The sequence below is a fragment of the Petaurus breviceps genome, unplaced genomic scaffold, assembly GCF_028583685.1.
Source record: "Petaurus breviceps papuanus isolate PSGF00001 unplaced genomic scaffold, PetGlider_PUasm1.0 164, whole genome shotgun sequence".
Lineage (NCBI taxonomy): Eukaryota > Metazoa > Chordata > Mammalia > Diprotodontia > Petauridae > Petaurus > Petaurus breviceps.
Window position 1 is genome coordinate 15,121,158 of NW_027185735.1, and position 14,947 is coordinate 15,136,104.

The 14,947-nt window shown below is 36.1% G+C and overlaps 1 protein-coding gene across 5 annotated transcripts in view; it reads left to right on the forward strand.

Moving 5' to 3' along the window:
• Positions 1-14,947, forward strand: part of FNTB (farnesyltransferase, CAAX box, subunit beta) — a 103,215-nt gene that overhangs the window by 66,951 nt on the left and 21,317 nt on the right. For all 5 annotated transcript variants that reach the window (XM_069082382.1, XM_069082380.1, XM_069082381.1 and 2 more), the window contains 2 exons: positions 5,302-5,448; positions 5,549-5,632. In XM_069082382.1, coding sequence (XP_068938483.1) covers positions 5,302-5,448; positions 5,549-5,632 — 231 coding nt within the window. The remainder of the gene's footprint in view (positions 1-5,301; positions 5,449-5,548; positions 5,633-14,947) is intronic.

The following is a 14,947-nucleotide window of genomic DNA, read 5'->3' on the forward strand; positions in this document are numbered from 1 at the left end:
GGGGTTTTTTTTGTGCTTAGTGAAGAATTAAAAACTTTTTTTTTAAAGCAATTGGGGTTAAGTAACTTGCTCAAGATTACACAGCCAGTTATTTCTGGGTGTGGTGCTGAGTATCTGAGCCCGGATTTGATCCAGGTCATCCCGACACTGGAGCCGGTGCTCTTACTCGCTGAGCCACCTGGCTGCCTCTAAGCAATTGGGGTTAAGTAACTTGCTCAAGGTTACACGGCCATGTGTTTTTGGGTGAGTGCTAAGTGTCTAAGCCTGGGATTCGATCTCCAGGTTATGCCGACACTGGAGCCGGTGCTCTTACTCTCTGTTGCTACCTGGCCACCCCAAAAACATTTGTAAATGATGACTCCACTAAGGTAGAGATACAGGAGCAGAGAAAAGGGGACAAATGCAGGAGATTTTTATTTGTCCATGTGTTAAGTTTCATGAAGGCGATGGCCCTATCTTATATTTGCCTTTCCTTTAATATCTAGCGCAAAGTATGTGCCTAAGAAACATCATTTCAACTCTGAACAACCAACAGCAAGAAAGAAACATGAGAAAATTTCAATATAGTGATCCAGGATTAAGAAAGCAGAACTAACAGGACAATATATATACTATTACCCCAACTACATAAATTGAAACTATTTTCAACGGCAGCAAAATTTTGATTAAAAACACTGGATAATCAAGTACATTGCTAATAACTTATAAAGCATATACTTGTGTGTTTTCTTTTAAAATAAAACCACTAGTACACAACTGCATGAGTTGTATGAAGTTACTCATGTTCGTTTAACCATTTTCTGGGATTTTACATTATGGGTGATACAGTTGAAATTGTGCTTGGGATTTGTATGTGTTGAGAAAAAAATTTTGATAACATTTGTTTTAAAAAGAGAGACTAAAAAAAGATAAAAATTAAAGTGAGAATTTGGTTCATAACACGAAGCAGGTCATTAGTTGATTCATGTTAAGATTTGTTCTCAACAGGAAGGACGATTGAAGGTAGTACTAACAGTGATATCAAATTGAACTGCTATATAATTTATATTGGATGGGGTAAAAAAAACAATAGCTCGATAAGTAGGGCACTTCTGGAACTTCCCTTATGTGTGGATTTTAAAAGGATATTTTTGGGGGGTTTGAGGCCTTTTACTTAAAGAAAGAATGTGACTTCTAGGGTGTTAAGTCTTGTGTCTAGTCTGGGCACTACAGAGTTGATGGGTTATTGACAAACGAGGATATATTTAGAAGAGCATTGTGAGGGTACTTACAGCTAAGATAGATTCCTCTTAGATAGTTTTGTGAGTTACTATAGCCAAATAATTATAGCCAGCCTTTTGATGTTAATAGTTACATCAGATTGACTGATCCTCAGATGACATTTCTATAATACATTTCCTGGCATATTCTTGAGACCTATTCAGTATGGGGTAGAGCCTACAAGAGCTTACCTTAGATTGGAATAACCTTTTGAAAGTCTAGGGTCACTTTGATACTATAATATGTTATCAAAGGAGCATTTTGCTGAAGATTTCCACCTTACATTATTTCTAATGAGAAGATAAGATGAAAAGCAATAGTAGAAGACATCAAGACATATTTTTTGATTTAAAAAAAAGTCATCTGGACATTTACTGGATGGGAGGAATAGATAGATGGAAGTTGATATAGAAAAACATCTGGGGAACTTCTGGCCAAGATGGCTGCCTGAATGGTAGGCAGACTCTCCTCCCATATAACTACACCAGTAAAATCCTAAGGTTCTCACCAGATTGAATGATGAACAAGAATTTCCATTAGAAACTACAGTATATACTTCTACCTCCAATCTTCACAAAAGGTTAGCTCGAATCCTGAACACATTAGGAAAGGGTGCTATAGGAAACACTATAGGAAAACTTACACAGACATAGTCTCTGAAAGCAATGGACTAAGAATATGTATAACCTGTAAAGCTCTGGGTTTGGAAGCAGGGAGAGTAGAAGATTCCCTAGGAATTCCCTAGAAAGCCCCAGGGCAGGGACCTTGGAAGCCCTAGACAGCCACAGCAGACAGTGTCTTAGTGATTAGTGTATTGCTACAGCAGTTGGATTAGGATATCACTGGCCCAGGGATCTAGAGTCTCTTATACCTTATCTTGAGATACTGGAGAGATCTCTAAAGATTCAGTGCTTTGAATCTCAGATTCAGGGAAGTGTAACCCTGAGATACAGAAAATACCTCTATATCTCAGACACCTATATCTATACCTCTATTCACCGGGGTAAGACCAAGTGGGCCTGCTGACAACCACACAAAAAATATAGCAGGAGGCAATGTCTATCTCTGGCTCAAAGCTACAATTCAGGAGCTAAATCTGAAGACATGAATAAATAAAACACCAAGCAGTATAAAGAATTATTCCAAATCCAAAGTTTCTTCCCCTTGACTCCTCAAAGAAGGAGAGAGTAATGTTACAACTCTATGCAGAGGATCACAGGAGAAAAAGTAGACTTTGCAAAAATGAATATCTAAGAGAAATGAAGCAAGAAATTTAAATTAAAAAAAAGCAGTAAACACTCTAGACCAAGAATTTGAAGAATAAATAGCTTAGAAGAGAAAGTGGCAATCTTACCTAAGTGAAAGACTCCCTGTAAACTAGAATGGAGCACACAGAAATCAGTAGCTCTATAGGCAGAGATACCAGAGTAACTCCAAAAGTTTAAGAAATAGAAGTAAACATAAGACTAATATAAAAACAACTGACAGGTCAAGGAGAGATCGTTTAAGAATCATTGGATTCCCTGAAAACCATGGATCCCCCCGCCCCCCACAAAGAAAAACATGGATACTATATTTCATAAATTAAAATTGCCCAGATATTTTAGAGCCAGAGGGATAAGTAAAGGTAGAATCCACCAATCACCTCCTTTCTGAAAGACATCCCCAAAGGAAAAGCTCCAAGAAATATCATAGACAAAATTCAGAGCCCCCACTTCAAAGAAAAAATACTGCAAACACCAAGAAAAAATCAGTTGTGGTACCAAGGATGCATAGCCAAGATCACACAAGACTGGTAGCTTCTACCATAAAGGAGACATCTTGGAATACAAATATTTCGAAAAGCAAGAGATAGGCTTACTATGAAAGATAACATACCCTGCAAAGTTGAGTATATGTCATTTAATGAATGGAAGACTGGAAATTTTCTGATGCAAAAACCAGAGCTGAGTAGGAACTTTGAAATGTGAACACAGGGGCCATGAGAAACCTTAAAGGTAAATTTATTTGAGCATTTGGAAGGAGCTGTATGATATTGTAGTGCTAACTTTCTTTTGTGGGGAAGGGGAACAAGGATTTTTTCAGAACCATAATATCTTCAAAGGTCACTGAGGGAGTTAAGTAAGAGAAACAGAGATCATAGGGGTGGCTTAGTTGTGGAGATTCAAAAAGAGAAAGAGAGGGAGCACAAAAGGAGGAACACACTGGTGTATATAAGAGAAAGAAGGGGGTAAAACTTGCTATTTTTCATAATTGGAATGCATGAAAAGAAGAGTTATACAAATCAGGAGGAAAGAGTAGGGATAGTTGGCATTATACAAATTTCAGTCTTACCTGAAATGGACAAAGGAGGGTTCAAAATAAACACACACACACAATTTGGTATAGAAATCCTTCAAACTCAAAGGAAAGCAAGTGGGGACAAGTTGGGAGGATAATACTAGGAAGTTATTAACTGCAAGCAATAAAAACTAATCCTGATCTTGATGAGGTTAGTAAATGGGGGAAAAAAGAAAATAATTAAAAACTAAGGGGATGCATTAGATTGTCTTAGACAATTAGAAAATTGGCCGAACAAATTATGGTATGTGAATGTGATGTAATATTATTGTGCCCTAAGAAATGAATCAAGAAATGATTTCAAAGAATCCTGAATAGTATAAAGTGACATAGTAAAGTAAGCACAATGAGAACAATTTATACAAGGACAGCATCATTGTAGGGAAAAACTAATTTGGAAAAGCTTAAGAACTCTAATCAGTGAAATGTACAAGCCATATCTTTTTAAGACCTATGATGAAACGTGTCCCATATGCTAACAGAGACCTGATGGACACAAGATGCAGACACATACATTTCTGGACATGGCTACTGTGTGGATTTATTTTGCTTGACTATACTCATGTCATAAGGATTTTTTTTGTCATTCTTTCTCTCAGTTTTCTATGACATAGATTTGGTAGATGAGGTAGGGGGTTTGAAAAATGATGCCAGAATACGATAGTCATGTTCAGAATTTTAAATAAACTTATAAAAAATGTTTAAATACCCTGGTGTTTTAGTGAACCACACATTTAGCGTAAGTCAGCAGTGTAGCTAACAGGCAGAAAAGCTAGTATAATTTCAGCATATGTTAAGAGTCAAAATTCAGGGAGGTACTAGACCTGCTCAGATTACATCTTGAGTACTGTGTTCAGTTTTGTTATAAATGGTATACAGGGGTTAAGAACCCCTGGTATAGATGATCTTTGAAATCCCTGAGATTCTAACTGGTAATGTTTAGCCTGGAGAAGAGAGAACTTGGGAGACTCATGTTAGGTATCTTCAGATATTTAAAGTGTCATATGGAAGGAGAACTGGTTTTGCTTAGCTCCAGAAGGTAGAACTAAGACCAGGGGGTATAAATTACAAGGAGATATTTCAGTTCATGACATGGAAAAACCTCTTAAAAGTAAGAATTGTTGAGAAATGGAATGGCCTTCATATTGAAGTGGAAGTTAGATGAGTACTTGTCAGGAGTGTAGTCACTGAGATTAATACTTTGGGCAATGGTCAGATGAAACGAAATCCCTTCAAACAACAATTCCATCTTGTTCCTTTTTTTAGGTAGGTCATTTTAGTTGAGATAAGCAAGTTAAGTACAAGACCCAGGAAATAAGATAGGACAGAGTAATGCAGCAATACAGGTAGGTCAGCAAGGCCAAAAAGAACAGGAGTTGGCACTATTGAATAAGTGTGCAATGTCTAGTTCTAAGGAAAATGTTTTTCATTTTCTGCCCTTGTTTTGTGCTCCTTCCTTTTTGGGGGTAGTTATAGATTAGTTAGCATGTTCTTGCTGGCAGAATCTTCTTACAGTAGGACCATGGACCTACCTTGCCTAAAAGATTCTTACAATGGGTTAGAGAAGATAAAGAGAAGTGCAAACTTCTTCCTTTTTGATAATGAATAAATGAGAAGGTCAAAACTGTTTTGGGGGGTTTGTTGCCTTGGTTTGTATACATAGCACATTCTGACTTTACTTTTCCCTTTTGCCATTTATAGTGTATGTCAGTTTCTGGAGCGATGTCAAAGCCCAACAGGTGGCTTCGGAGGGGGGCCTGGCCAACATCCACATCTCGCACCCACATATGCAGCAGTCAATGCATTGTGTATCATTGGCACTGAAGAGGCCTTTGATGTCATCAACAGGTATGATCTGTTTTAGCAGAGTCTGAATCCCAAAACAATAGGTTTGCATCTGCTAATACCATATACTGGTCCACTAAATTCTTTCTCTTTTGTGTCTCAGAGAGAAACTTCTAGAATACCTCTATTCTCTGAAGCAGCCTGATGGTTCTTTTATCATGCACATTGGAGGTGAGGTGGATGTCAGGTGAGTGGGGGATTTGTTGGGCTCCTAAGAGTAGGGGATTATCTAGGCTTTTCGATAGCTTTTAAAGCTTCTTTGCATTTAGGGGAATTGAAGCAAGGAAGGGAGTGAAAGTATTCTTATAGACTTCCAAAACCTTCTGATTTGGGTTTATTTATTAGTCACCTAGGGAATGAAAAAAGAAAATTGTGAAGTAGAAAGAAATAGCTCTCTCAGTGGCATAGGGTGAAAAGAATGTAATGTTAAAAATCAAGGGAATAAGCAAAAAGGCAAAGATGTGAAAAGGTGAGACTAGTCAGTGTTGAAGGGGCTGCAGAAAGATAAAGCACACATTATTGGTTTGGTTGTAAATTGGTCCAAACATTCTGGAAAGCCATTTGGAATTATGCTTTAAAAAGTGACTATAAAATATTTATGCCCTTCATTTATACCCTTCATCCAGAGTGCCTGCTGTGACAGATGTGCCCCAGAAGGGCAAATATAGAAAATACTCTTAGTAGCATTGTTTGTGGTAGCAAAGAACTGGAAACCAAATAGGTATCTATTGATTAGGGAATCTAAACACAGTATGTGACATTATGTAGATATGATGGAATGATACTTAAACATAATAGAGTAGTACTGGACTATAGGAAATAAATACGAAAGATTCAGAGAAGCATGGGAAGATTTAAATGCATTGATAAAGAATGAAGCAAGCAACCCAGGGAAATAGTATGCATAATGATTACAGCTATGTAAATGGGAAGAATTGTAAAACATGAAGTTGAATGTTACATCATTATAACGTTAGGCTCAGTGTGGTAGGAAATTCTAGGATCACTCACCGTGGTGGGCTGGATTAGTTCATTCCCTTAAAAGCTATTCAAACTGTCCTAAAAACTTAAATCATCATCCGAGGGAATAAAATATTCTGGCCATTGATGCAGCTTCCTGGTGCCATAGGTACAAAAGTTAGGTTATTAATTGTCACTGGACTCTTGGCCCAGGCACTCTGTTTAGCATTCAGAGCCCTTCATAACCTAGCTCCCGCCTGCCTTCCCAGTTTTCTTACACCTTACTCCCCCAGCGAGTGCTCTTCAGTTCAGTGACACTGGCCTCCTGGCTATTCCACAAATAAGACATTCTATCTCTTGTCTCTGAACATTCTTCTTTGGCTGTCCCCCATACCTGACCCACTCTCTCTCCTCTGCTCCACTGACCTACATGGTTTCCTTTTAAATCCCAACAAAAATACCACCTTCTACAAGGAGCCTTCCTTAGTCCCTCTTAGTTCCAGTGCCTTCCCTCTGCCCATTTCCTATTTATCCTGTAGATAGCTTGCTTGGTATGTATTTGTTTTCATGTTGTCTCTCCTATTAGTTTGTAAGCTCCTTGAGGGCAAGAACATTCTTTTGCCTCATTTTGTATCCCTGGTGTTTAGAAAAGTGCCTGCGTGGTGTGCACTTGATAAGTGTTTTACTGATGATTGAAGAAAGCTGCATGTGGGCTTAGCTGAGTCAGTGCTGTATCCTCCCTAAGTAACCTTCCCTTGCTATTAGTAAATCTAACTCTTAAATGAACCACAAATGTCCCATTTCCTTCAAATCCTGAACTTTAACCATCAGACTATCTTAGTAAGCCCTGGCCTATATCAAACTTGGCTCCAGAAAAGATAGAGAAGTCTCTCTTGTATAAAGAAATGGAAAATTATGGGCATAGAGCATTGTATATCTATTGTGAGACTTAGTTGATGTGTTCGTTGGTATTGCTGAACTACTTTTTCTCCTCATCTCTTTTATTCTGTGTTCTAAGGGATGGCTCTTTGTGTAGGGGAAAGGAGCAAGGGAGGTGAGAGAGGATATGTCAGGAAATGAAGGTAATGTAAAAAATAAATCAATAGGAATTAAATATTTGGGGGAAAAAGACGTCTTTCTGAAATTTTAGCTTTTTTTTTTTTTTTTTGTCTTTTTGGAGGGAGGAAGGCAGGGCAATTGGGGTTAAGTGGCTTACTAAGGTCACACAGCTAGGTAGTGTTAAGTGTCTGAGGCCAGATATGAACTCAGGTCCTCCTGACTCCAGGGCGAGTGTTCCACTCACTGTATCACCTAGCTGCCCCCTTTAGCTTATTAAAAAAAAAAAAACAATGGAATTACTCATCAGAATTATTTGGGATCTAGACTCCCAACTGTGAAAAATGACCCGAATTCTTGAGTGACTGTAAGTGTTAAGGTTAGTGTTTCTACTAAATTCATTGCTTCCATTCTCCTCCACAGTCAAGCATGGTTCATTCCTGGCCAAGAATTGAGACCTTAGACCTTTCTGAGATTGTTCTTAGGGATCAGTTTCAGAAGGTGTCTTCAGTGGGTTTCATTCTTTAATTTAGTCAAACAGTGTCTTGGGAACTGAGCTGAGAACCCTGGAGTCTTCCCTATTGTCATGTGTTTGATGCACTTTTGAAATTAGTAGCTTGTTTATTTAAATATAAATTACTATTAAAAAAGAAAGAATTGCTTCTGTTTTTAATGATGTGCATTTTCCATTATAAGTTAGAACTGCATTTATCTAGAAACTTGAAAGTAGAAGAATTGAAAATTTCTGGTGTCAAATAATTGGAAACTGCCTATCAGTTGGGGTATATGTGGTATATAAATGTGATGGAATAGTATTGTTCTATAAGAAATTATTAAGGAAGTGTTTTCAGAGAAAACCTGGGAAGAGTTTCATGAGCTGATGTAGAAGCATGACTAGTAGAACAATTTATACAATGAGAGCAGTGTTAGAAGCCAATAACTTTGAAAGACTTAGGAACTCTGATCAGCATAGTTGGCCAATTGTGAATCCAGAGGTCTCATGATGAACCACCCAGCCACTAAGGAAGGCTCAACCACCTTCTGAAGAGGATTCAGTGCAAAATGAAAGTATACATTTTTTTTAACAGGGATTTTGTTTTTCTTTCTTCCCCAATTAGGATTGAGGTGGGTAGGAAAAAAATTTTAAACTAAGAACAAAATACAAGACACAAAACAAAATTTTAAAAATAAGCAAGTTAGAGATAAATTTTATTTTTTAAAGACATATTAGTGTGAAGGCTGTTGTTGCTTAACTTAAATAAAAACATTAAACTGTGGGTTGGTCTTTACCAGGCCAATACACGTCATGTTAGACATTCATTTGATTTGGGGTTTTTGTTTTGATGGTTATAAGTGTGGAAAATCGTGATTCCCAAACACATGTTACAGAATTAGTTTCCATAGAGTTTCACTTTAAAAGATGAGGTTATGTTTATTTCCAGGAACACTAGCAGGTTTATTTGAGCTAAATTTTAGTTGCAGTAACTTTTTTGTCCTAAGATCAGTGAGTTGATAAGCATTTATTAAACATCTGCTATGTGCCAGGCTCTGTGTTAAGCTCTTAGTTCATCATAGACTAGGTCAGGTCTTTCATTGCAGTTTTGTATCAAAAAGAAAAGGACTGTGAATCCATGGGTCAGTTTTAATGTCATCAAGTTAGAAAAAGCTTTTGAAAAAGTTTTCAAGTGTTTTCTGATGTTTACAGATTTATCTTTTCAAAGAAATTTATAGCGAATTGTTTGTATTAGTTTTATCTTGATAAAACACTTTCTCTAGTATGTGAAACTTTCCAAGAAAGTCAGCTTCTGTTGTCTTCTTCCATATCTGTAGCTTAACCAAGAAAGCTTGTAATTTTTCAGTAGCATCCATAATGGTGACTTTAGGACCATAAATTGAAACATTTATATTTTTCTTGACAGTTAAAAAATATCTCCCAGCTAATAAGTAAAATTCTTTCTTTGAATATGTTCAAAGAGTAGGCTTCCTTTTTCTTTCAGAAAAAAATTGAAATTTTTGTCATTAGTTCAAACCAGACTTATTCTCTTGAAAGCCAGCAAACTTTTGTATGGTAGAGAAGTTATTTCACATTATGCTTCAGTTTTTTGATAAACTTTTAAAAATGGGATGACTCAGCTTCTGATAAAGCTTATGATTTTTATGGCAACTAACAAAACTTCTTTCAGTTGTTGGGAGTCTTTGTTGTTAGTTCATGTAAAAAGTAATGAAGGATAAAAACATGAGGAATTTATTTTTTCACTAAAGTAGCAAAACCAAATGTATTACCAAGTATTATAGAAGCTTTATTTGTGCAAAGTATATAAAGATTTTCTTTCCATTCAAAGTTTTGTTTGGCAAAAACAAAGCAAAACAACTCCCAACAACTCCGAAAAAGCGTTTCACTACTTCAAAAACATCAGTGGCCTTTGTAGTTTCCAAAAGAGACTCACAAAATAAGACTTTTTCAGTGAGACTTCAATGCACATAATGAACAAAAGCAAGAAACTTGCTACTCTGATAAATGCCTGTAGTTTCATCCAGTTGCATACTGAAGGGGAGTCATGAGGCTGCTACTTTCTCAGTTACCAGCTTCAAAGTACAAGAAACATTAACTATTTTAGAACATATATCATGTGATAATGGAATTGCTTCCCCTTTTCCCTTTATCTCAGTCCACAAACCATCTTCACCATTTTCAGTGCATAAGACTTGGCTAAAGTCTTTGCAGTAGTGTGGCACTTTTTTCATTTTGGGAATCTGGTAAGCAACTTTATAATCTGAGTCAAGAAAAAAGTTTTTGCAAATAAGCAAATTTAAGTTTTGGAAGTATCCCATCTTTTTTGAATGGAATCTTCTTATCCTGAAAAGAACCTGTATCTTTTTATGTGTTTTCAAGATGAGCAGAAACAAGGTATTCTTTCAGATTTATTTACTTCATACTTCTATTTGAAAGAATTTTTCTACACAAAAAAACATAGTGGCTTCTGTATTTCATCACATTCAGGCAAATAAAACCTCATAATATGCCTTCATCATACTTCCTTTTCTTTGAAATTTCAATTTATTTGGAACTATAAAAATGTAAAATAAAGCTAAAATATTTTCACTTGATTTTTTTTTGAAACCCAGTATTTTTTATGGTTTTTAAGTGATTTGTTTAAATCTGCAGTTTTTATTCATAAATATCTGAACTCATTTACTAGATCTGGAAGCCATATTTCATGGTCTTTGAATTTTCTTCATCCTGAGATCTTTGATAATTTTAGCCTTTTCCCTCTTATTTTCCTCTATTGCTCACTGTCTGACTCCTTCCTCTCTTGTTGATTTTGATGTTGGTTTCCCTGGCAGCTGGATCTCAAAGTGTCTCAACCTTCTCCTATGTTGGGCAATTTATGGTTCACCAGACTAGGTCTCTGCTCCCAAGTGACTTTTGAGAGGGACTGAACTGGCCCGAGCTGGATGCTAGGCTGTTTCCCCAGGTCTTCCCCAGAGTTCCACATAGGCTCTCCCCTCCCCGACTCCTGTATTCACCCTCACCCCACCCCACCCTGAACCTGTCTCACTCCCTCTGTTCCACAGTTCTCTGGCCCAACATTGGCATTTCAGAGACCTGCTATGGGGTTGCATTCCTGTAGTTCTTTGAGGCTCTGAGAAGAGGAGTGGGTTAGGGTGTGGATTGAGCTCTACTTCAAGCTTAGACAGGTGTCCTGCCTCATTTCTTCTCTCTTACCACACTCCTGCAGAGATCTTTTGCAGCATAGAATATTGCCACAGGGCTCTGTTGTAGGCCCAGCAAACTTCATAGCCTGGAGCCTGGATCTATACTGCACTGGAAAGAGGGAAGAAGAACCAGAGTGTTGTGTAGGATTTTGTTGAAAGCTTCGTGGGTTGAGTCCTTGGGTTGGCCACCACAGCTTTGCTGCTAGTCAGCATGATGGGGGAAGGGTTGCTGAATGAGCTCAAAGTAGAAGTCAGTTCATGTTTTTGTGTTGTTGGGTTTTTTTTAACCTTATCTTGTGTTCCAGGCGTGCTAGACCATAGAGACAGTGGAAGCTGCTTTATCTTTGTCTCATAATTTCTGTTTTGGAGATATTTGAGAGGACTTGGGGATCAGAGAAATGTCTAGTCTTCCATGTTTGGTCATGTGATCTAGAAGTTCATTTGTTTAAATCTGTGTAGAAATAATTAATTTGTATATTAATTAAGTGTATTTGCATTAGTAAAATTTTTACAATTTATTCAAAGTATTAACTGTTAATGGCTTTTAACTTTCAAGTAGACATGAGAATTGCAGCAGTAGCTCAAGAATCATGTCCATGGAATTAAGCTATTATTGTATGTTGTATCATGTGAATGTCTGTGCCTTCCTAGAAATAATGATACTCTTTTCTGATATCATTTTCAGTTTTATTGCAAAGTTATTTTTTAAATGTAAAGAATTTTCCCATAACAATAATAATAATAATACATGAACACCATTCATATAACATACTGCATGTGCATGCCTTTACTACATAAAATATGAAGAGAAATCAAAAGAATGTTTCTACTCACATAACTTATACCACTATGCATTCATTACCTTTATCTTGTGTAATCATTTCAATCATAAGCTATTTTTTTTTGGAGGGCAATTGGGGTTAAGTAACTTGCCCAAGGTCACATGGCTAGTTTTGTGTGTGTGTGTGTGTGTGTGTGTGTGTGTGTGTGTTAAATGTCTGAGGCCGGATCCAAACTCAGATCCTCCTGACTCCAGGGCCAGCGCTCTACTCACTGCACCACCTAGATGCCCCAATCATAAGCTATTTTAAATAACATGCTTTAACAGTTCTCATTTGAAGGATGTATTTGAAATTTCTTGGCCTACAGTTATAGCTCTCATGCCTCTCTGTGTTTCAAAATACTACATCACTTTATGGAGAATTAACAATTGTTTGAAATGCCCAATTTGTAAAACTTAAAGAAAATTACTCTTCTCTTTCTGTGAATGAATCAACAAGTGACTGTAGATAGGGAATACTAGAAAGCAACTTAGCTTCCTGGCTCACCAATTTCAGAACACTCAACCTTACCATTTTGCCCAAAAGGTGGCCAGCTACCTTATTCAAGTTATCAGTAGACAGAAAGAGCAATTCCATACAATCTAGTGACATATTATTAAGTGGGCAGCTCGGAAGAATCAGTATACGTACTTTAACCAATGTCCCCTAGTTTTGATGATTATTGATATATAATATCATAAATTTAGATCTGGAAGGGACCTCGTAGGCCCCATCTAGATCAACCTCCTCATTTCACATATAAAAGATTTAAAGACTTGCACAGAGCCACAGTGTTTCAGAGTTGGAATCTGAACTCATATTCTCTGATTTGAGAGAATTGATTAAGATCTGGTAATATTAGGCCTTCTAACATTACTACTTTTTTTTTTTGTTATTTCCTTTAAGATTCTTGACTTTTTTTCTCTAGATAATTTTTTTAAAGTATTATTTGTAGGTCTTTATAGTGTTTACCCCTTGGTAGTTTGATTAGAATGGCATTAAATCTATAAATGAAATACATTAGTATGACCCAGCCATGAATAATTACTGTTTCTCTAATTACTTATTCCAATTACTCTAATTACTCCTTTTTTTTTTGTAGAGAGTGTTTTTAGTTGCATTCATATAAATCCTAAATATATTTTGGTAGGTAGAATCACAGATATTTTAGATATTTCATAGTTATTTCAAATGGAAAATTTCCCCCTATGTCTCCCTCCGGGGTTTAGTTGGTAATATACAAGAATTGTGATGATTTTTGTGAGTTTGTTTTATATTCTGCTATTTTACCAAAGTTATTTCAGTCAATTTTTAGTTTACTTTTTAGGGTTTTCTAAGTAAAGTATAATATCGTTTATAAATAGTAGTAATTTTTTTTCTCTTTGCATCCAACTAATTTTTCTTTTGCTATAGTTATCCTTTCTAGAATTAAATAATTAAGTGTGACAGTGGACATACTTAATATAATCCTTGGCAGATCTTTTCCATTTTTTATCTTTGTTGTCCTCTATTCAATTTTGTTCTTAAATCTCAGGATGATTTGGATTATGTTTCTTGTTAAGTTTTCTATTAACATGTTCTTCTTTGACCACTAATTACTGTCTAATGAGGTGACAAATGCTCATAATATTACACCTTATGATTTTACAATTTTATTCTCAATATAAATTTAAATCCATCTTACAATTTTATAAATATATTCTAAACTTGTGTTGCGTTTAGCTTTAGATCTCTCTACCTGGTAAAGAAATCAAGTGTTTACTGGGCCGAGGCAGTTTCTAGACTTGTTTGGCCTCCTTACTTTGGCAATTAACAAATTGATAAACTTTCATAGGAAACAGTAATGGTTTGTATAGATGTCCATACTTTTATCCATTTCCATATTTTTTTTTTTTTTTGCATCAGGAGCTTGTTTAAATAATCCAGCTAGGCATTATTTTGTTTTTATTCTTTCTTCTAACCTGGTACTGATTTTCATCTTTGCTCTTACAAGGTCAGTGACCAGACTCTACACAGACAGTTAATTACACAGTTGATTTCTACAGTGGTAATATGTTGGTTTTTTTATATTAAGATATACAGAGGCAGTTAAAGTGGTACAGCGGATAGAGCACTGAAGCCTGGAGTCAGAAAGACCTGACTTCAAATCTGACCTAAGATACATCCTATTAGGTCACACAGCTAGTAAGTGTGTGAGGCATCATGTGAAAGAAGATCTTCTTGACTTCAAATTCTGTGTTCTACCCACATTATACACATAATAATAATGATAGTAATGATAACAAGAGGAAGGGAGGGAAGAAGGAAGAAAGAGACAGACCTTGGGCAAGTCACTTAACCTCTCTGTGCCTCAATTTCCTTCTCTGTAAAATGGAGGTAATAATAATAGCACCTTCCTCCCAGGGTTGTTATTAAGATTAATTAATTAATTAATTATTAGGTAATAATTGTCAAGTCCTTAGCAGAGTGACTGGCACATAATAAATACTGTATAAATGTTAGCTATTAGTATTATTATTTTTATATAGTCAGTTTTGCTTTTTGTCATACTATTTTATATTTGCCATGTCCACTGCCTCCTTATTCTCTTCTTGAAGAACATCTTCATGATAAATAGATATATGTGTACTGTTCGAGTTGTTGGTCTTTTTTTTTTTCTAAACCTGAGCCATATTTTGCAGTGTTTTTCACCACTTTTCTATAGTCTCATTTTTGCATTGAAATCACTGAGCATTGATCTATATGTTGATTTAACTTACTGAGTTTAACTGAGTTCTTAAAAAAAATTTCTCTACCTCTGCATCAAGTATTGGTGCATAAATTACAATTATCTGTGACAGTGGTCTTTCAGTAAGTGTTCACCATGAACATTGCAATAAGAAATGACCGAATGCCCCAGGAAATGAGGTTTCTTATTGCCTTTAAACACATGATAAAATCAGCTCTAT